Consider the following 20,775-nt stretch of genomic DNA (forward strand, 5'->3'; position numbering starts at 1 on the left):
CTATGGTCTGGCAGGGAGAGCCTGTAAATCTGGTTATAAGCTCAGAGAGGATAGAGTGGCACACCGTTTAAGGAGCCGGAGGGACGTTATATACAAATTATTCCTGGGCTTCTTCTTTTTCCGAGGCCGAAAATAATCACAATAGTGGTTTTTTAACCGACGCCTGTTTGAAAGTTGACGTTGGGTCTGTTTTGCCTGAAACAAGGCCCGGGAAACCCGGGAGGTGACTCACAGACAGTGGCATTGTTTTTCAGTTTGACCTTTACCTCAGGGCCGTGTGACCTCCTCGCTCTTCCCCCGCAAAATGTAAAATAAACGGCGACAAATGATTTCGCTCTGAAATGAAATTTGATAGAGTAAATAGCCCGGAGCCATTCCTCCGCTCGCTCCACTGACTCAGAGACGTAAGAAAAGGATCAAATTATATGAAATGTTATGTGGCCCGGCTGACTATTCCAGGCCGGCATTATATAATCTGTCCGCTCGCTTCTCAAAGTCATTGTGTTTTTTTTGCTGCTCGGATCATGAAACCCCGTGGCAAACATGCTTATGGCTGAGCCCTCAGTCACACACACTGACACAGGCCCTGTGCGGGTTACTGAGAGGAAGAGGAGAGAGCATGCTTAGTTTGTGATCAGTATAGTCCAGAGAAAAGCTATATCAGAAATATAGAGAGAATAGAAATAATGACACACACACACACACACACACACACACACACACACACACACACACACACACACACACACACACACACACACACACACACACACACACACACACACTGAGTTCCCAGTTCGACAGGAACACTGGTATGCAGCACCATTGATTTATGGCTTGGCAATGCTGCCCTTCAGTGGCAGATGACTGGAATCACTTTTGCTGCAGATGAGCGGGGAGGAAAAAGACGAGTTGCACTGTGCAAAAAACCCACAAGCCGAGAAGCAGCAGTCAGTCAGTCAGTGGCACTAAGAACAGAATAGATCCTCATCAAACCCTCATCCTAAAAACCCAGCTATTTACAGTAAACAACTTCTTTCAGAAAGCATCAACTGCACGTCTGATGAAATACGACGCTGCGTTTGTGTGGTGGTGATCTCTCTCTCTCTCTCCCACACACCACACCACACAGTCATTCTTTATTTTCTCACAATGCCCCAGCAATGACTCACTGTCTGCCTGTCAAGCTCTGAGCTCACATCATGAAGGAGCGTGTACCTTTCTGTAGGTCAAGTGCACCACAAAATGTCAGGATTTGTCCCAAAGAAATATAGATGGATGGTTTTGTGGGCAGCTGAGGAGAAGGAGGCCCGAGCAGAGGGCGATCCATCAAGCCCCACGTTTCAGGTCTGCTTAGTGTACCGTTTTCATCACCCGTGGCTCCAAGGACAGCCAGATCCTCCGCAGCCTGCCTCCTCTGAGCCTGCCTGCCTCTGCACAGATCAAAGTGCCGACATCTGAACAGAACACGTCGGCGAAGGTCGGCTTCGAATGCTGAACATGGAGAGAAACCACGCTGTCACACACAATCTTGTTAAGGCGTTGTTGTTGTTGCTGTTGTTGTTGTGGTGGTGCTCAGCTGGCCTCTCAGAAACAACATGTCAAACCGTTCCCCCCCCTGACTTCTCCACGGACTGACACGTGTTTAGAGAATGTGATGTACACACACACAGAGCAGCGCTGCCCTCACTGTGACGACTAGCTTAGTAGGCTACTTTCTCCCTATCATAACCATCATCATAAGGGTCCAGATGTAGCCATCAAATTATATTGATCTGGAGTGTGATGTCATTTTGTTTACAGTTCTTTGATGATACGAGGAAATCACCCAAATGCTCAGATTCTCAAATATTTACTGTTGTTTTTTAGAGATTTATTGCCCCGCTCTTCAGTTCAATGGCAGGCCAGCAGATGACAAACAGGACCACCTCTCTCTCTGAGCCACCGCCAGTTTGCGCCATCATAGTCTACTACCACCCACATAACAAAACCAAAGTGCCAAACAAAGCGCACCATTGAAAAATAGCATGCCTCACACATAAAACACACACACATAAACAAAGTACATCAATGGCCACCCGCTCCCCATCCCCTCCACACACACCCACGCCACATGACACGAGGAAAAAAGAAAACACAAATGAGAAGAGGCTCCACTCGAGTGTGCTGTTCGTGCCCCATTACAAAACTAACCATAAAACACACTTAAGGGAAGTGGCAGATAAGTATAGGGCTAGGGCCAGGGAGGGGGACATGATTCTCATTTCTCACACCATCTTTCAGCTCTCAGATCAGAGAGGCGCTTGCTGCAGGGACCGCGTTTGTCCATCAGGTGTCGCTCAAACACCGCACCTGTCCTGTCCCCACCCCAACCTCTGGCCTGGATTGTCTTGGTGCTCGTAATTGCCCTGCACCAATCACAGCCGTCGTAGGCGGGTCTCCATTGTTACTACAGATACTCGAAGAAGTTTGCGCCGACCTGTGCTGCACCTATGCCGCGTTTCTGTTGTCAATGAATAGCCGCCGCGGCGAGACAAACGACTCGATTATGCCGAGATAAAAAAAAAAACCCACCATCTGACATCTGCTTCTCTCTTCCGATAATGGCATGCGATGGTCCTCCTAGGGATGATTTCCCGGACAAAGTGATGCCCAGCAGCAGGTCACCTTCTTCTTCTCCCTGCACGTGTAACAAGAAATGCAAGAATAATAGGAGCAGCAGTGTCGTCTTCCTGGGATTATTCCTGCTGTCGCTGTCTCTGCACGCCATCACGCTCGTCTGCTATCTGGATCTCCGGTCTGAAGTCAAAAAGGAAATATTCCACCAGAAAAGGGACTCGATGTTGACTCTGGGGGGCACGGATCTAGTGGCCGAGGCACCCGGTCACCAGCGAGGGGAGTCCGGCAGCAGTAGCAGCCGAGGAGGAGGAGGAGGAGGAGGAGGAGGAGAGGGTCAAGAGGTAAAACATCACATCATCATCATCATCATCAACAACAACAAACAAAAACAACAACAGAAGCAGCAGCAAGACGTGAGGGGAGAGACGAGAGAGACCCCCCTCTCTACTGAGTCACTATATTATAGGCGACATTGTTTTCATTCCTAACCTGGGAGGCTGTTCGTGTTCATTCACCTCTGCTGGTATCAGGTTTTGTGTCTGCTCTGTTATGGCATGTTTCTGGGCAAGTTATTTTACAGTAGCCTTGTCTGTCAGTGGGTTTTTGCCAGCTCGGTTTCCACATGAATAGTTTTTTGACTCGGTGCTCCCGTGTGTGTGCGTGTGAGTAGCAGCCTCTTGGACACAGATGCACCCACACAGGTATCAGCTTTTTTTTTCTCTCTCTCTCAGTCTGTCACCCGGCCAACGTCTCCTTACCTGTGCCAGTGCAGGTAACCCCAGCCAGCACAGGAGGCAACTCAAGGAAGTTGCAGACACACCAGTCCCAACTTTTTCTAACTCCATCAGAGAGAAGAAGAAGAAGCTACTGTTTGGGCAGAAAACCCGGCAGATAGCCCATTTTTCTTCTGGAGTTGATTCATTGATTGTTTGATTTATTTATTTTTTATTTGTTATTACCAAACAGTGGTTCTCAAACCTTTTACACCTCAAGGACCCCTAGACTGACACAAATTAGACCCACGGACCCCCATTTGACAAGATTTTGTGTCCCAGGGCCCCGGGTCGCATCTGATCAGATCTGTTGCTTTTAGCTGTTTCTACTACAGAAAGTGTATGAAACTCTATGACCAAAATAGTCATACACTCTGTCATTGTGTTCTTTATGGATGGAATTACAGTGAAAATAGAGGACCCCTGGGGGGGGGGTCCCCGCACCCCACTTTGAGAACCACTGAGCAAACACGCATAACACAATTTGTCTTGTTTTTATAGCTGTGCCCAAACAGAGAGAGAGAGGCAGAGTTTTAGGCTCGGTGCCCAGCTGGATTCACACAGAGAGAGAGAGCAAGAGAGAGAGGGAGAGAGAGAGAGAGGGAGAGAGAGGGGTCAGTCAGTGTGCTGGAGCAGGTGGAGGGGGAATTAACTGGATCACCAGCAGGTGCAGAGCCAGAGGGCTGATGTAAATGCATCAGGACTTGAGATGGGCAGTTGGTACTTGGAGCGGGGCCAGCCTCGTCTCACATGTGTTTTCTTTTCTGGCAGCGGCGCTGATTGAATGTTCATTGTGTTTGTCTGTGGCTCTGCTGGCAACTGCTGCTGCACCCACCTCCCTAATGTCATCAGCACAAAGGGACAAAGTGCAGGTCTCAACTTTGCATCCCCCCGGCTCAATTTGGCATCCCCGGCTCAATTAGCTCATTATGTCATCGGTTGTGCAACTTTTTGGAGGGTGGGGGGGGGTTTTGGATTATCCTCGATGGGGGGCTTTGGCTGGACTGGAGACATTCAGTTGTGCCGTTAAACTTGAAAGTGCATTGATTTCTTGTCACCAAATATTCCAGGGATCCAGATCCCAGCGCTGTTTATTATTATTATTATTATTATTATTATTATTATTATTATTATTATTATTAGCGTTTGCTTCTTTAACATTTCCCTTTCATAAGTGGGCAAACGAAGCCTATTCATGTAGTCCCTGTGACTGTGTGTCTTGTGCTCAGCTTATGTTAAGAGAGTAGTGGTGGTGGTTCTCCCCGGGTAAAAGCGGAGCGAGATGGGCTCTGGTATTGGGCCCAGATGGTGACGCTTCATGAGGTGAAAGACTGTGGCCCAGCTGTGAATATTTAACAGGCCTGTGATGCTGTCCCTGCCAGATGTCTGCATTAAACAACTCTGATTACACATCCCACAGTTTACATAGTTGCAGAAACAGGAGCATGTGGCATTTGGACGTAGCGGCCGCACTTGTTAGCGTTCGGAGACATGTCCCCTTTGAAGCGTCTTTGTTTTCCCGTAGACCTAAACATTGTTTATTGGATTTTTCACACAAGTCAACATGAAAGAAAGGCCCCTCAGAAGCATCAGTGAGACTCGACGCTGCCATATTTGCAGGTATACAATCAAGAGTCGAGAGCCGAATATGAAAAGTACACAAGACAACAAGGAAAACAAATAGCTTAAGGAGGAGGACCGCCTTGAAAACAAGATGGTTCGTCTCAAGCGGTTTGTCCTTCTAATCAATAAATTGTATGGCAACAAACAAAACATACACACACTAGCTATCAATCATACCACACAGAGATGATGGTATCATAGAAATGAAGTGAATATAGTATGGGTCGGTGTCGTACTAAATCTGCGTAGTGGAGCTGTTTTCTGAAGAAGATGGGTGGTGGTGTGGCCTCTCAGCATGCAAAGAGAGAGCTTTCCACACCTAATTTAATTTGGCACTAGATCCCCTCAGTACTGTCTCTGATCCCTCTAGATCCCCTCACTGTCTCTGATCCCTCTAGATCCCCCCCACTGTCTCTGATCCCTGGAGAGCTCTTCAGTATTGTATTTCAGGAGTGGCAGAGGGGGTCTTCTAAACATCTCTGTAATTAGGGCACCAGGCTCATTTTGGTACCTCAGCTGCTCCACACGCAGTTTAAAAAATAGCCGACGAGTTTGCAAGGATGGACACACAATGCCACAAGTTAGGGAGAGAGGCTGAGTGAGTAGAAGCAGGGTATGATGACTGCATCTGTCACAAATAAGTTCAGCTCTGCTCGTGGGTACAGTGAAGGCATCTCAGTAACCTAGTGACCACTGGGTCGGTCAGTGCGTAGGTAGCCCAATCGACCCCATGATAGCGCCGTGCGGCTAATGCCGAATTGGGTATTTTTTGGCTCACGTCCTCCTCGTTGACAGCATCTAGTGTTAAACAGATATTGGCGTACGTCAGATAGGCTACGTGATGCAAAAACGGCATTGGCTAAAGAGGTCGTGATGTAATGGAGGGGTAAACGCTGTGTTAATAAACAGAGGGGCGTGGCCTCGGAGAGACGGGAGAACTGGCTCACTCACAACATGGACTGAAGTAGGAATCTGTAAATACCTGCCAAGGGAGACATTCTCTTGAGTGCTCATGGAAAGATGCTTGTAAAAGTTTTGATGCCGCAGTTTTGACCGTGAAAAGAAAGAATACCACCATCCCGGTGATGAATTCTTCCAGCGTATTTATTTTTTAGTCTATGTATGGAAATGTTTCATAGCTTTTTATCCCGTCGTAGTTTTTGTTTAGCTTTAGGCAACAAACGCTCTCGTCGACGCATCGTGTTCATCTCGCCTTTTGCTTTGTCACACCCATGTAATTCATTTTTTAATCCCTTTTTTGTCTCGCAGAGCTCCGGCCATTACGCTCATTCTGACAGAAACAAACACAGAACGGGATCAAATACAGCAAAGTCTTGCTTTTATACTGAAAATTGGGGTAATTTATATACATCCGATCTCATGTAAACAATTGGAGATAAGACTCCCAGATAAAGGTCAAGGCTATATAAGCTGTAATACTACAAGCCTGTAATCATTTTTCAGAATCTTTCTGTGCCCAAGGGAGGGGCCGGCTAGTATTTGATAGTGCATGAGGGAGGGGCCGGCTAGTATGTGATAGTGCATGAGGGAGGGGCCGGCTAGTATGTGATAGTGCATGAGGGAGGGGCTGGCTAGTATTTGATAGTGCATGAGGGAGGGGCTGGCTAGTATGTGATAGTGCATGAGGGAGGGGCTGGCTAGTATGTGATAGTGCATGAGGGAGGGGCTGGCTAGTATGTGATAGTGCATGAGGGAGGGGCCGGCTAGTATTTGATAGTGCATGAGGGAGGGGCTGGCTAGTATTTGATAGTGCATGAGGGAGGGGCCGGCTAGTATTTGATACTGCATGAGGGAGGGGCTGGCTAGTATTTGATAGTGCATGAGGGAGGGGCTGGCTAGTATGTGATAGTGCATGAGGGAGGGGCCGGCTAGTATGTGATAGTGCATGAGGGAGGGGCTGGCTAGTATGTGATAGTGCATGAGGGAGGGGCCGGCTAGTATTTGATAGTGCATGAGGGAGGGGCCGGCTAGTGATAGTCAGTGCATGAGTGCTGGGAGGGTACAGAGTGATGCGAGGGAGAAAAAAGTCAGAGAAAGCAGCTTATGCTTTCTTACCAAATGTGAAAAATGCCACCCAGACGTTTTATGCAACACGCAGCTTTCAGCATATTGCATATCTGTCAGCATGTCTATAAAGTTTGATTTCATTACATTTTCCATTTTCTGCAGATAAGATGTAAAGAGCTTTTGATTTGAAGTTCTTATGTGGTTTGTCACTGCTTCATCTCGCAGATAAGGAGGAGATGGCAGTCAGAGTTTCTGCTATTAAAACTAGTGTTATGCAGATCACACTGGCATTTAAACAGTTTCTAGATGCTCTAGTCACAACACAACAACTCAAATAGTTTAGCATGAGGACATAGTGTAGCAGGAGGACATAGTGTAGCAGGAGGAGGACATAGTGTACCAGGACATAGTGTAGCAGGAGGACATAGTCTAGCAGGAGGACATACAGTAGTCTAGCAGGAGGACATAGTGTAGCAGGAGGAGGACATAGTGTAGCAGGAGGACATAGTGCAGCAGTAGAACATAGTGTAGGAGGACATAGTGTAGCAGGAGGACATAGTGTAGCAGGAGGAGGACATAGAGTAGCAGGAGCACATAGTGTAGCAGGAGGAGGACATAGAGTAGCAGGAGGACATAGTGTAGCAGGAGGACATAGTGTAGGAGCACATAGTGTAGCAGGAGGACATAGTGTAGCAGGAGGACATAGTGTAGCAGGAGGAGGACATAGAGTAGCAGGAGGACATAGTGTAGCAGGAGGAGGACATAGTGTAGCAGGATGACATAGTGTAGCAGCAGGAGAACATAGTGTAGCAGGAGGACATAGTGTAGCAGGAGGAGGACATAGTGCAGCAGGAGGACATAGTGTAGCAGGTGGAGGACATAGTGCAGCAGGAGGACATAGTGTAGCAGGAGGAGGACATAGTGCAGCAGGAGGACATAGTGTAGCAGGTGGAGGACATAGTGCAGCAGGAGGACATAGTGTAGTAGGAGGACATAGTGTAGCAGGTGGAGGACATAGTGTAGTAGGAGGACATAGTGTAGCAGGTGGAGGACATAGTGTAGCTGGTGGAGGACATAGTGTAATAGTGCAGCAGGAGGACATAGTGTAACAGGAGGACATAATGTAGCAGGAGGAGGACATAGTGTAGCAGGAGGACATAGTGTAGCAGGAGGAGGACATAGTGTAGCAGGAGGACATAGTGTAGTAGGAGGACATAGTGTAACAGGAGGACATAGTATAACAGGAGGAGGACATAGTATAACAGGAGGACATAGTGTAGCAGGAGGAGGACATAGTGTAGCAGGAGGACATAGTGTAGTAGGAGGACATAGTGTAGCTGGAGGACATAGTGTAGCAGGAGGACATAGTGTAGCAGGAGGACATAGTGTAGCAGGAGGAGGACATAGTGTAGCAGGAGGAGGACATAGTGTAGCAGGAGGACATAGTGTAGCAGGAGGACATAGTGTAGTAGGAGGACATAGTGTAGCAGGAGGAGGACATAGTGTAGTAGGAGGACATAGTGTAGCAGGAGGACATAGTGTAGCAGGAGGAGGACATAGTGTAGCAGGAGGACATAGTGTAGTAGGAGGAGGACATAGTGTAGCAGGAGGAGGACATAGTGTAGCAGGAGGAGGACATAGTGTAGCAGGAGGACATAGTGTAGCAGGAGGACATAGTGTAGCAGGAGGACATAGTGTAGCAGCAGGAGGACATAGTGTAGCAGGAGGACATAGTGTAGTAGCAGGAGGACATAGTGTAGCAGGAGGAGGACATAGTGTAGCAGGAGGAGGACATAGTGTAGCAGGAGGAGGACATAGTGTAGCAGGAGGAGGACATAGTGTAGCAGGAGGACATAGTGTAGCAGGAGGAGGACATAGTGTAGCAGGAGGACATAGTATAACAGGAGGACATAGTATAACAGGAGGAGGACATAGTATAACAGGAGGAGATAGTGTAGCAGGAGGACATAGTGTAGCAGGAGGACATAGTGTAGCAGGAGGACATAGTGTAGCAGGAGGACATAGTGTAGCAGGAGGACATAGTGTAGTAGGAGGACATAGTATAAATGCTTTGGGGGGGGGGGATAGAAACATGTTAGTTGCATATTCATCTGAACAGTTGAGGCATGCAGCTGCAGAAGAGGTACCGGTGTTCTCTTAAGACACGCTCGTTTAGGTGGATTATACCTGCTGCTAAGGAAACACCTCACACTACCTAGCTGCCTGGCAAACACATGATTTGATCGTTTACGATCCGGCCAAGGGAAGTGAATGAACAATCTCTCCTCTCTCTCAACAACCACAGTCGATATGCCCTTGAGCAAGGCAGTAAATCCCAGCTGTCCGGCAGTCTGTGGCTGTGCAGTTCCCAACAGTAAAAAAAACACTTCCAGGTGTGAGTGTGTGTATTAACTATATACGTTGGCGGGTGTGAGTGTGTTGCCGGGTATTCCTGAATCGCAAGCAAGTGTCACTCTCAGTTACCGTAACCCTCATTCACCCAGCCCCGGGTTGAACAAAGCTGAGCAGACGTTGCGTGATTAACTGTGTTTCGCTCAGATCGTTTTCTCCAGCCTAATATTTTTCTTATAACCCGTATATGAAATAATTTCTTCCTCTGATGTATGCCTTCAAAGTCTCACAAAGAACAGATGCCCAAACATCTGGAGTCTAGTTAATAGCTATTAAAAAAGCCAGTTTGATGGGACACAAAGAAAAGTCCTCAGCAGCATTGTGTGTGCAGCGGGGTGGTGCCGGGGTGGGCTGTCACCCCCATCAACATCTGAGTTAATTGTGACCAGTGCGTGATCCCCTCTAACAACAGTATCATACGCACAGATGGGGGGAGAGACTATTTTTATATCGGGGGGGGGTTTGATCAGCGGGGGCAAAAGGTGTGAGGAAAGCGAAAGGCAGATGAGGCGAAAACATCGGGGATTTCAATATGGCAGCCGCCTCGGTACAAGATTGAATTTCCTTGGCAGACACACGCGGCGTAGTGTCTAGCAGATGAGAGGTCCAGCAAAGGATTTTCAGCCCAGAGTAGGAATGACCTAACAAAATAATAAATTGTCAAGGCATTAACAGCATTAGGACAGCGAGCCTTGCCAGCGGTGTTGCAACCATTGGAAAAGTGATGGGCTGCTGACAGGCAACAAGTTGAGCTGCACACAGCATTCCCTCTCTGAAACACCGCGACCCGTGGAAATCTAGCGCGGCCTTCCAGAGACGAGCTCCTGAGGTACGGAGGTACGCCTTTCGTGCTTTTTAAGACGAAAACAGGAACACAAAGAAACTGTCGTTGTTCCAGCTGGACGTGTGGCTCCACAAGAGCATTATAAATCTTTTGAGATTCTTCTCAACAGTGTGCATGCCATTGAAGTTAGTAATGCCATTAGAGCAGTGATGGGCAGCCAGCTCGCAGGCTTTGTCTGGTACCTACACACCCACAACTCACCATGACCTCCTCAACTCACCTTGACCTCCTCAACTCACCTTGTCCTCCCCAACTCACCTTGACTTCCTCAACTCACCTTGACTTCCTCAACTCACCTTGACCTCCTCAACTCACCTTGACCTCCTCAACTCACCTTGACTTCCTCAACTCACCTTGACCTCCTCAACTCACCTTGACTTCCTCAACTCACCTTGACCTCCTCAACTCACCTTGACTTCCTCAACTCACCTTGACCTCCTCAACTCACCTTGACCTCCTCAACTCACCTTGACCTCCTCAACTCACCTTGACTTCCTCAACTCACCTTGACCTCCTCAACTCACCTTGACCTCCTCAACTCACCTTGACTTCCTCAACTCACCTTGACCTCCTCAACTCACCTTGACTTCCTCAACTCACCTTGACCTCCTCAACTCACCTTGACTTCCTCAACTCACCTTGACTTCCTCAACTCACCTTGACCTCCTCAACTCACCTTGACCTCCTCAACTCACCTTGACTTCCTCAACTTACCTTGACCTCCTCAACTCACCTTGTCCTCCCCAACTCACCTTGACTTCCTCAACTCACCTTGACTTCCTCAACTCACCTTGACCTCCTCAACTTACCTTGACTTCCTCAACTCACCTTGTCCTCCTCAACTTACCTTGACTTCCTCAACTCACCTTGTCCTCCTCAACTTACCTTGACTTCCTAGACTCACCTTGACCTCCTCAACTCACCTTGACTTCCTCAACTCACCTTGACCTCCTCAACTTACCTTGACTTCCTCAACTCACCTTGACTTCCTCAACTCACCTTGACTTCCTCAACTCACCTTGACCTCCTCAACTTACCTTGACTTCCTCAACTCACCTTGACTTCCTCAACTCACCTTGTCCTCCTCAACTCACCTTGACTTCCTCAACTCACCTTGACCTCCTCAACTCACCTTGTCCTCCTCAACTTACCTTGACCTCCTCAACTCACCTTGACCTCCTCAACTTAGCTTGACCTCCTCAACTTACCTTGACCTCAACTCTGAAGTCTCACATTCTCTCACCAGCTGGTTAGTGGCTACATTTCAAGCCCAGTCCAAGACTTGTATGTATATATATGTATACCGTATATATATATATACTGTATATGTATATGCATATGTATATGTATATGTATATATGTATATGACCGTGATCGCAAATTTACACATCTCTGGAGTGCCTGAAATGTAGTCATATCCTCGTGGAGCTACAGGGAAGCGTGTCCTCCTGCTACAGCACCCCCCCACCCCACCCCACCCCACCCCACCCCTCCCCCGCACTTTGAAGATTTGAAAGCCCTTTAATTAATAGCATTTTCCCCTTGTGCTGAAAAAAGAATGGTTTACTCAATAGTTGGCACTTGGCAGACATACCAACACGTTGTCATCCTGATTTACTGTAACTCCACATGCCTTTGAAGGGTATGATGAAGGCTGTAAATGCTGTAATGACGTGAAATGAAGAAAACACGATCCTTTCTCATAAGATAATGAAACTCCCTATCTATATGATAGAAGTACCTGACCTCTCATTGGATCATGAAATCCTCTATCTTTAGAATAGAAGTACCTGACCTTCTCTCATTGGATAATGAGATCATGAAATCCTCTATCTTTAGAATAGAAGTACCTGACCTTCTCTCATTGGATAATGAGATCATGAAATCCTCTATCTTTATAATAGAAGTACCTGACCTTCTCTCATTGGATAATGAGATCATGAAATCCTCTATCTTTATAGTACCTGACCTTCTCTCATTGGATAATGCGATAATCAAATCCTCTATCTTTATAATAGAAGTACCTGACCTTCTCTCATTGGATAATGAGATCATTAAATCCTCTATCTTTATAATAGAAGTACCTGACCTTCTCTCATTGGATAATGAGATCATTAAATCCTCTATCTTTATAATAGAAGTACCTGACCTTCTCTCATTGGATAATGAGATCATGAAATCCTCTATCTTTATAATAGAAGTACCTGACCTCTCATTGGATAATGCGATAATGAAATCCCCTATCTTTATAATAGAAGTACCTGACCTTCTCTCATTGGATAATGCTATGATGAAGTCCTCTATCTTTATAATAGAAGTACCTGACCTTCTCTCATTGGATAATGCGCTAATCAAATCCTCTATCTTTATAATAGAAGTACCTGACCTTCTCTCATTGGATAATGAGATCATGAAATCCTCTATCTTTATAATATAAGTACCTGACCTTCTCTCATTGGATAATGCGATAATCAAATCCTCTATCTTTTATAATAGAAGTACCTGACCTTCTCTCATTGGATAATGAGATCATGAAATCCTCTATCTTTATAATAGAAGTACCTGACCTTCTCTCATTGGATAATGAGATCATGAAATCCTCTATCTTTATAATAGAAGTACCTGACCTTCTCTCATTGGATAATGCGATAATCAAATCCCATATCTTTATAATAGAAGTACCTGATCATCTTTTAATCCGTGAGCCTCCAGTCCGTGTTTTCTATAACACCGAGCGGAGCCATTTGGTAGTAGCCTAGCAGATTGTTTGTTTGTTTTTTGTCGTTCCGATGGAGCTTAATCTTAGGCCAGAAATTGGCTGTTGGAATCATGTTTGGCTGTCAGAACAGACGAAAGTGTAATGCCATATGCCCGAACATACACCCGCGATCCTTTGAGGGGTAAAAAAGCCCCCTATATGCCAACAGCTGGAGTGGAGATGTGGAGACACCTGCACACCAAATGAACAGCGAGAACGTCGCCGCTCGCGGGAACATCTGGAGCGCCTGTGTGTGTGTGTGGATAAACCATTCCAACACATAGTTCTCCATCAGGCCTGGAATTCCCGTGCTTATAAGGTCAGACATGGTTGGCAGCTGGTCAGGGATGTGGACTTTAACTGCTCTCAGCTTGCCCCGAACATAGGCGGGGGGGAGGTGTTTGACATGATACAGCTCATCCTCCACTCTGGTGGGGGGTTCCCACATCTGAGTCGAGGTATAGAAAAAGACCCGAAACATAACTTTTCCTGTCTCAGCCTTCCTACGGGTCCTTTCAGTGGCTCTGTCTGGAAAACCACACAGACAGACGGAGAGAGCGCCACGGAGAGTTCACGGCCGCCGCATTCGGCGGGCGTGAGTGATCTGTTTTCTTTTTGCCGTGGGCCCCGAACTTACTTATGTTTACTCGAGTGTCACAGATGGAAAACGTGGAGTGTGTCATTTAGTACCCAATTGGGTTAAGGCCCCACATGGAAATCGGAGGTGAAAGTGCCTGTCAGCACGCTTGTACGCTTTCGATTCGTTCCCTCGAAATAAGAAATGAAAACGACACATTGTTATTTATCATTATTTGATCCGTGCTAAGGTGCCGCCCGCGCGTGTCACCGCTCGGGAGATGTCAATTACGCAAACTCCAAGCAGATGTCCACCGCAGTACCAGTTACACGCCTTATTTGTCCTCTCAGCCAATGACGAGCCTTTTTTTTATGCCTTTCTTACCATGTTTTACTCTTTGTCAATGCTCTTGACACTCCAAAGTGTGACCGAGCAGCGCCACCAATCTCTTTTAGGCCCAAAAAGCAGGGCTTTTTGGGTGGTCTTGTTGTGTTACCAGCGCCGCAGAGTTTCTCTTCTTTGTCTTTGTCTGGTTGCTGGGAAGCCTCCAAAGATGTGATCACACACTGGGGTTCTCTTAACACAATGTGACTTTGAACAATAGTCCCAATCTGCATTTAGGAACTCTTGGATCCTTCGCAGGGACGTTTTTTTTTTATTGTCGGAGGAGCCCGGGTCGTGTTTGAATAAGCGGTAACCGGGGCGGTTTACCGTCGGGTCAGGACGTCCTACTAGAGTTCATGTGAATGTAGGTCGACCCCCGAAAAGCCAGTCACATAAGAACACAGGCATGCGGTTTGTCCCGCCACTCACTCACCCATGGGAAACATCCCGCCGCTGTTAGCGTAGCCTTTTCCTGTTTTTAGGGGATGAGCTCAGAGCAGCTACATCAGATCCTTTCTTCAGCTCCGTCGTTTTTGTTTCTTTTTCTTCTTCTCTTTTTTTTTTAGCTTATTCATGCCACTTCTGAATAGGGCTGGGACCAGGTGCCATATGAATGGGTATTGCTCTCAGATTAACCACAATTCATGTCCTCCCCTTTGTATAAAAAGGTGAATTTTAGAGCAGTCGTGTCCAGGTGACTGTCTCAAGCGGCAGCCAGCACAGACAAAAGTGACTTGGGTTACCGGATGGGTTACAGCCCCGCGATGGGACAAGACAATGACTTGGCCACGATCGAGTGTGCTGGCTGGCAGGGTCCCACCGCTATTCAAATGGCCCAAGTTGTGTCTTTGTGCAAACATTATACCCCCAGAAGAAGAAAAGAACACTTGTGTTAACGTGGATCTCGCTCTCCACAAAAAAAAAACGTGGTATCACTTATTTATTTTCTTTGTTGCACACAATAATCAAAGGTGATCTCTCTCTTTATATATCTCGACTATAAATGTATTTAAAAAAAAATGCCTCTGTGTAAAAAGAGTGGGGCCCCATGCTCGCTCTTGGATTTTGTGTGCGGGGGGAAAAGAAAGAATCTTTCCATACTCAAACAATTGTTTTCTCTTGTCTTTCACCAGGAGAAATTACTGCACAGACATAGTGACTTCCACGCCACAGAGGATAGCAGGGGCATAACTCAACGAGCGAAAAGGAGCCCGGCCAAACAGCCAGACTCGGGTACGAGCTTCTTCTTCTTCTTCTTCTTCTTCTTCTTTTTTTACCACCTTTTTCACCACTGTTATGTGTTGTCACCACTGTTATGTGTTAGTCATCCGACCTTGATGTGGATGTCATGCGCCCTCCTCGGTGATGATGAGAAATCGGCCACACTGTCAAAGCCCGCACGATACTCCCCCTTTCATTCCTCCAACGCTCAAAACCTCAAATCCAATATCAGAGCAACCTCAATGAGTCTGTCTTTATATATAACGTCTATACTGTGTAGGCCCTCTCTGTGCTCCTCGAAGAATTCTTCCCAGCTTCAAGGACTCTACCGAGTGGGCACATGAAACCACAAGGCGAGCGTATTCATTGCACACACCTGTATCGCATATAATATGTAGGCCTACATGTACAGTGTTGTCTCTCTGTTTACGTAGCGATCGACTCGAAACGTTCCGCTCGTGCAATAACAACTTCAGCGATGTTTTCTCTAAGCCGTGTTTGTTTGCTGCGGGATTTGGTACAATGTAAATAGCAGCCTTATGGTGGGCTTATGGCCTTGTTTGTTAATGGTTTCTCACTCTTTTTTTTGCGGAATTGATTTTTTACTGCTTAGTGCTTCACTTAACCAAGCAGCTCCACCGCATGATGTTGCCGAGTTTATAGAGCAAGGAATTAAACGGAATGGGATTCATTATTACTTGGATAGCCAACAAAGAAGAAAAAAGGGTTTCACCAATTTGAAACAGACAGACGGCGAAAAGCCTGCGCTGATTTCCCCCCCCCCCGCCCCCCCCCCGTCTCAAAATAATATCAGATCCCTGAAATATCTTTTGTCTAATCTGTTCACTGAACAGATATAGACTTTGGAACCCGACTGTGTTATGATCACTCCGGCACCGAACAAATGAATCATTTCAGGGAACAAGCCGTCATTTTGCGGGGGGGGGGGGGGGCGGGGGGGGACCAGGTGGTGGGGGGGTTTAACCAGGTGGTTGTCATATCTAAAGTGTGTGTGTGTGTGTGTGTGTGTGTGGGGGGGGGGGTTATCAGCGCTCGGAGACTTTGATGTGTTCCATTCATTTCATTGATTTTGATTTATCACGATCGATAGCGCGACGGAAAACCATATGGTCAATATGGCTGAATTAGCTTTTGTAGTTTTTGTTTAGAATGTGAGCTATGCAAATAAAAAAAAAGGGGAGTCTTTGAAGTCCCCATGTCTGAGTGCAACAAGTGCACCATGATCACAAGGCATTCCGATGTCTGTGGCGTGACACTGAATACTTGAGGGGGGGTTCGGGGGGGGCGTGTGTGGGGGGGGGGGGGGGGGGGGAGGAGTTTAGTGATTGTGTTTAAATTAGAAGAAAAAACTCACCTTTGAGACTTTCTACATAAATCAGTAAAGTCCCGAGCCTCTAAACACTAATCATTCCCAGGTCTCCTCTGCTCTCAGCACACACAGACAAAGTCTTTTGTAATCTCAGCCTTAGATGTCTGTGTGTGTGCGTGTGCGCGTGCGCGTGCATCTGTGTGTGTGTGTGTGTTCATGCACGTGTGTGTGTGTGTGTGTGTGTGTGTGTGCGTGCGTGCGTTCTCGGCACTCCTAACGGGCACCAGATTCCAGATAGGGGCTGCTCGTTAAGAGAAATCCATGCGGATGCATCCAGTCATTTAGCCAGAGGAGAAACACTGGCCATATGTTTGAGGGGGACTCAAACTGTGAGGTTTTAAGGTTAAATGGCCTTTGTAGTTGTAATGACATGGTAAACACAAGAGCAGCGAGACGGCTTTTTTGAAAAGGATTCACATTAGCCGCACGCGCGCGCGGATACACACACACACGCGCTGATACACACAAGTGCACTTTCTTTCAAGCATTGATATCAATGCCCCACCAACATCCATGCACACACACACACACACACACACACACACACAAACACACACATGGTTGTAAAGGCGAGACGCACACAAACACATGCGCGCGCACACACACACACATGTACACACACTTTCATCTGCATTCCCCATCTGGGCTTAATTCAAAGAAAAGGATTTTGGCAGGATAAAGTATCTCTCTAATGATCTTCTCCAGTTCCACTGCCTGTGAATGCTTAAGGCACTTGTTCATACAGAGGAGGTGAAACCACACTTACAAATTACTACACTAGAAGATACCGCAGACTGACATACCTCCACTCAATTGCTCATTGCCGAACATCTGAATCCGTTATTTTAGCCCATTTAGTGTATTTAGTGTACCTACACGGAATGAGCTGGATACTGGAGATGTTACTCGAGATGATAATTGTTCAGAAGAACCATTTCAAGCTTAATCACACACTGTTTTTGTTTCTTCCAGAATCAACTGGAAGGGAAAGAAGGAAAGAGAAGAAAAAAGGTAATACAAAATGCAGGCTTGAACATTTCGGGTTATCTTTTTCATTGATTAGACTTTGCTGACTGCTGCTTTTTGCCTTCTATTTTCTGGCAATATCCCCAAGATATCATCCAATACCGCAATGCAATAGCCATCTTGGCTCAAAATGAACGATAAGCGTTACATTTCCTGATTCTATCCTCCAGGAAAATGAAAGAATGACGCACAGAATTCTCACTTTACCCTCTCACCTTTCTCGTGTCTGAATTTAACCGTCCAAAAACGGAAACACGATTGACAACTTTTCAACGCGCTTGTGCTTTTCGACGGCCAACCATCTTTTGCTCTGTGTTCTTCCCCCCCCAGGGAGGAAGAGGTCTCCAGGTGCACAAGGCCCTCCCGGTCCCCCAGGTCCCCCGGGCCCACAGGGGCCACCGGGCATCCCAGGAATCCCCGGCATTCCTGGGAGCAACGCCGTGGGGCCCGCGGGACCGCCCGGACCCCCCGGCCCTCAGGGCCCACCGGGCCTTCAGGGTCCAGCAGGTAAAAAAAAAAGCCCCTGTTTATACAAAAAAATACATACGATATCCTCCGTGATCGCCAAGCCCGCGGCGGTGCTACAAGCCAGAGGACTTGAAAAACACCCGCGGCCTGCAAGAGATTTGTTCTCAGATTGAGGGCCTGTCGAACACTTACAGCACAAGTCTTCGGAGGGTTCCCACACTACAAGAGAGCTCAAGTTGTCAAAATCCATGAACTCACTGCCTTCGCATGAAACGATTTGAGCGGCAGGATTGTCAAACATAGTGTGGGATAGCAGTGATCCATCTTGGAACTATGTCACTGTTTGTTTTGCTTTCACTGTCTTCGTCTTGGTTCTTCGGCGGCGGCGTTGGCCAGCATTTGATCATGTCTCTCTCTCTCTCTGGTTTGCAGGGGCTGCTGATAAGACTAAAGCGAGGGAATTCCAGGTATCGTATGTCACATCTTCAAATCTAATTGTATCCTACGTCTGAATCCCTAATGGAACAGAGCTGTTCTCATGTGTTCCGTCCCAAATCAGTCACCGTGGCTCTACTGTGTGTGTGTGTGTGTTTCAGCCGGCAGTGGTTCATCTGCAAGGGCAGGAAACAACCATCCAAGTGAGGGAAGGTGGGTCTTCTCTCCTTCTCTCCACGTTCAGCTGGAGTTAGCGTCATTATCGGGCTCATGTTGCAGGCCGAGGGATGAGCTCCCCTGGTCGCAGTTTAAACTAAACGCAGCTGAAAAGTGCTTTTCCTCTTTGTTTCTCACCATGTTTTAGATCTGTCTGAGGGCGTCCTGAGGAACTGGAAGATGGTGTCCATCCACCACCGCGTGTTCAAGATGCACTCTCGCTCCGGAGAGCTGGAGGTGCTGATGGACGGTGTCTACTTCATATATAGTCAGGTAGAAGTGAGTACGGTCCTCGACCTAACTCTTATACTTTACGGTTCAAAGTGTACCGAACTGTCAGTCGTTCTGTTAGTGTAGCTCGTAAAAGATCTGTGTTGGCTTTGTTCATCCGTAACGTCTGGCATAATGCGTTACAGCAGCACACACTCAAATATGTCTTTTCTCCCCTCTCTCTCTCCTCCTCTCTCCTTCTATAACTCCAACAACCCCGTTGTTATTTGAAACCGTTAAACCTCTGAGTTAAGCCTTTAAGACTCTGTATCGACTGCCCTTCTCAGTCTTGCGTATTTTATGTCTTCCCGTTCCCCCCACCAGGTGTACTACCTCAACTTCACCGACATCGCCAGCTACGAGGTGATGGTGGACTCCACGCCGTTCCTCCGCTGCACGTGCAGCATCGAGACGGGCCAGCGCAAGTTCAACACGTGCTACACGGCTGGGGTGAGCCTGCTGCGCGCCGGCCAGCGGATCTCCATACGCATGGTGTATGAGGACACTCTCATCAGCATGACCAACCACACCACATTCCTGGGAAGCGTCAGGCTCGGGGATGCCCCATCTGCTGGACACAACTGATCACTACAAAACAACAAACAAGCCACCACCACCACCACCGACCCCCGTTCAGCATTCAGAGTACTAAACAGAAGTTGCTCACGATGGGCCACATCAGTCCAGAGTCGTACTGTCTTTTCGCCCAGTAGTCGCTGCGAGGATCGATAAATTGATTAGATCTGTGTTTTTAGAAGCAACTTCTAGCTAAATCCTCGCCCCTTTGAGAACCTGTTGAGAAGATACAGAAAGTTGTCTGTTGATTACATTTGAGGAAGCCCCCCCCTGTTTGTGACTTGGGTTCACGTTCACAGTTCTGTATTTGAAAGGACAATATAGACTGTTGTGCTTCCCGTGACTATTAGATTCTGTGCAAAAAATGACAATGCCTTGATGAGCAAATCGTCCTTTTTTCTCATCAGCCGAGCGTTTCTTATTTATAGTCATGACTTTGTTTCAACACATACAGCATCTCTCTTTATATCGAGGAAGGACACTGCGCTGACGATTCATATTTACGTACTTTTCAGTGCTGTTGAACGATAATCTTGTATCTCCAAAACACATCGGCTGTTCAGACACGCAAGAAAAACGAGATTGTACCTTCAGATTGTGTACCGTCATGTCTTTTTAAAAATTATTTAAGGGGTTTTAAATATGCAGGGTTTCAGTTCCACGGACCGCTGAGTCATAAGAATTACGTAGAATATACAAAAATCATGTAAACCTTCAGTGCGAGTACAAAGTTATCCAAGCATAGCAACGACAATCCATCAGAACTTGGAGTTATAAGGTATTCACGGGACAACAGCACTATATATTTGCGCACATTTGCACTACAGCATCCCTGCAGAATATCAAGAGTGATATGTTTTGTTACAATGCTATTGTTTAGTTACCGTATGAATGAATCATGTTGAAAAATGATAGTTATGTTTATATGTCACTGTATATATTGTATATAAAATGGGATATACTTTTGTAAATGGATTTGATTGATGGATTAAAATGTTTCATTTTCTGTCTAAAAGCATTTGTCTGTCTTTTGGTGTTGTTGCAGCCAGTGGTATTGATTTAGAAGGTTGCAGCTTCTCTTTCATATCGGACTCCATTGGCAGAAGTACTGACGAGAAGAAATGGTGTCCTTTGAATGAAGCCTTTGTCTATATT

The 20,775-nt window shown here is 46.8% G+C and overlaps 1 protein-coding gene across 1 annotated transcript; it reads left to right on the forward strand.

The window, feature by feature from the left end:
- The first annotated feature begins 2,569 nt into the window (after window positions 1–2,569).
- Window positions 2,570–20,569, forward strand: eda (ectodysplasin A). The gene is made up of 8 exons (XM_083651456.1): window positions 2,570–2,960; window positions 15,152–15,251; window positions 17,602–17,640; window positions 17,986–18,162; window positions 18,556–18,590; window positions 18,720–18,771; window positions 18,923–19,053; window positions 19,369–20,569. Exons 1-8 carry the CDS (start codon window positions 2,604–2,606, stop codon window positions 19,627–19,629), a joined length of 1,152 nt encoding a protein of 383 aa, XP_083507582.1. The 5' UTR covers window positions 2,570–2,603; the 3' UTR covers window positions 19,630–20,569.
- The last annotated feature ends 206 nt before the right edge of the window (window positions 20,570–20,775 follow it).

Source organism: Poromitra crassiceps, assembly GCF_964638095.1.
Source record: "Poromitra crassiceps genome assembly, chromosome: 15".
In the NCBI taxonomy this organism is placed as follows: domain Eukaryota; kingdom Metazoa; phylum Chordata; class Actinopteri; order Beryciformes; family Melamphaidae; genus Poromitra; species Poromitra crassiceps.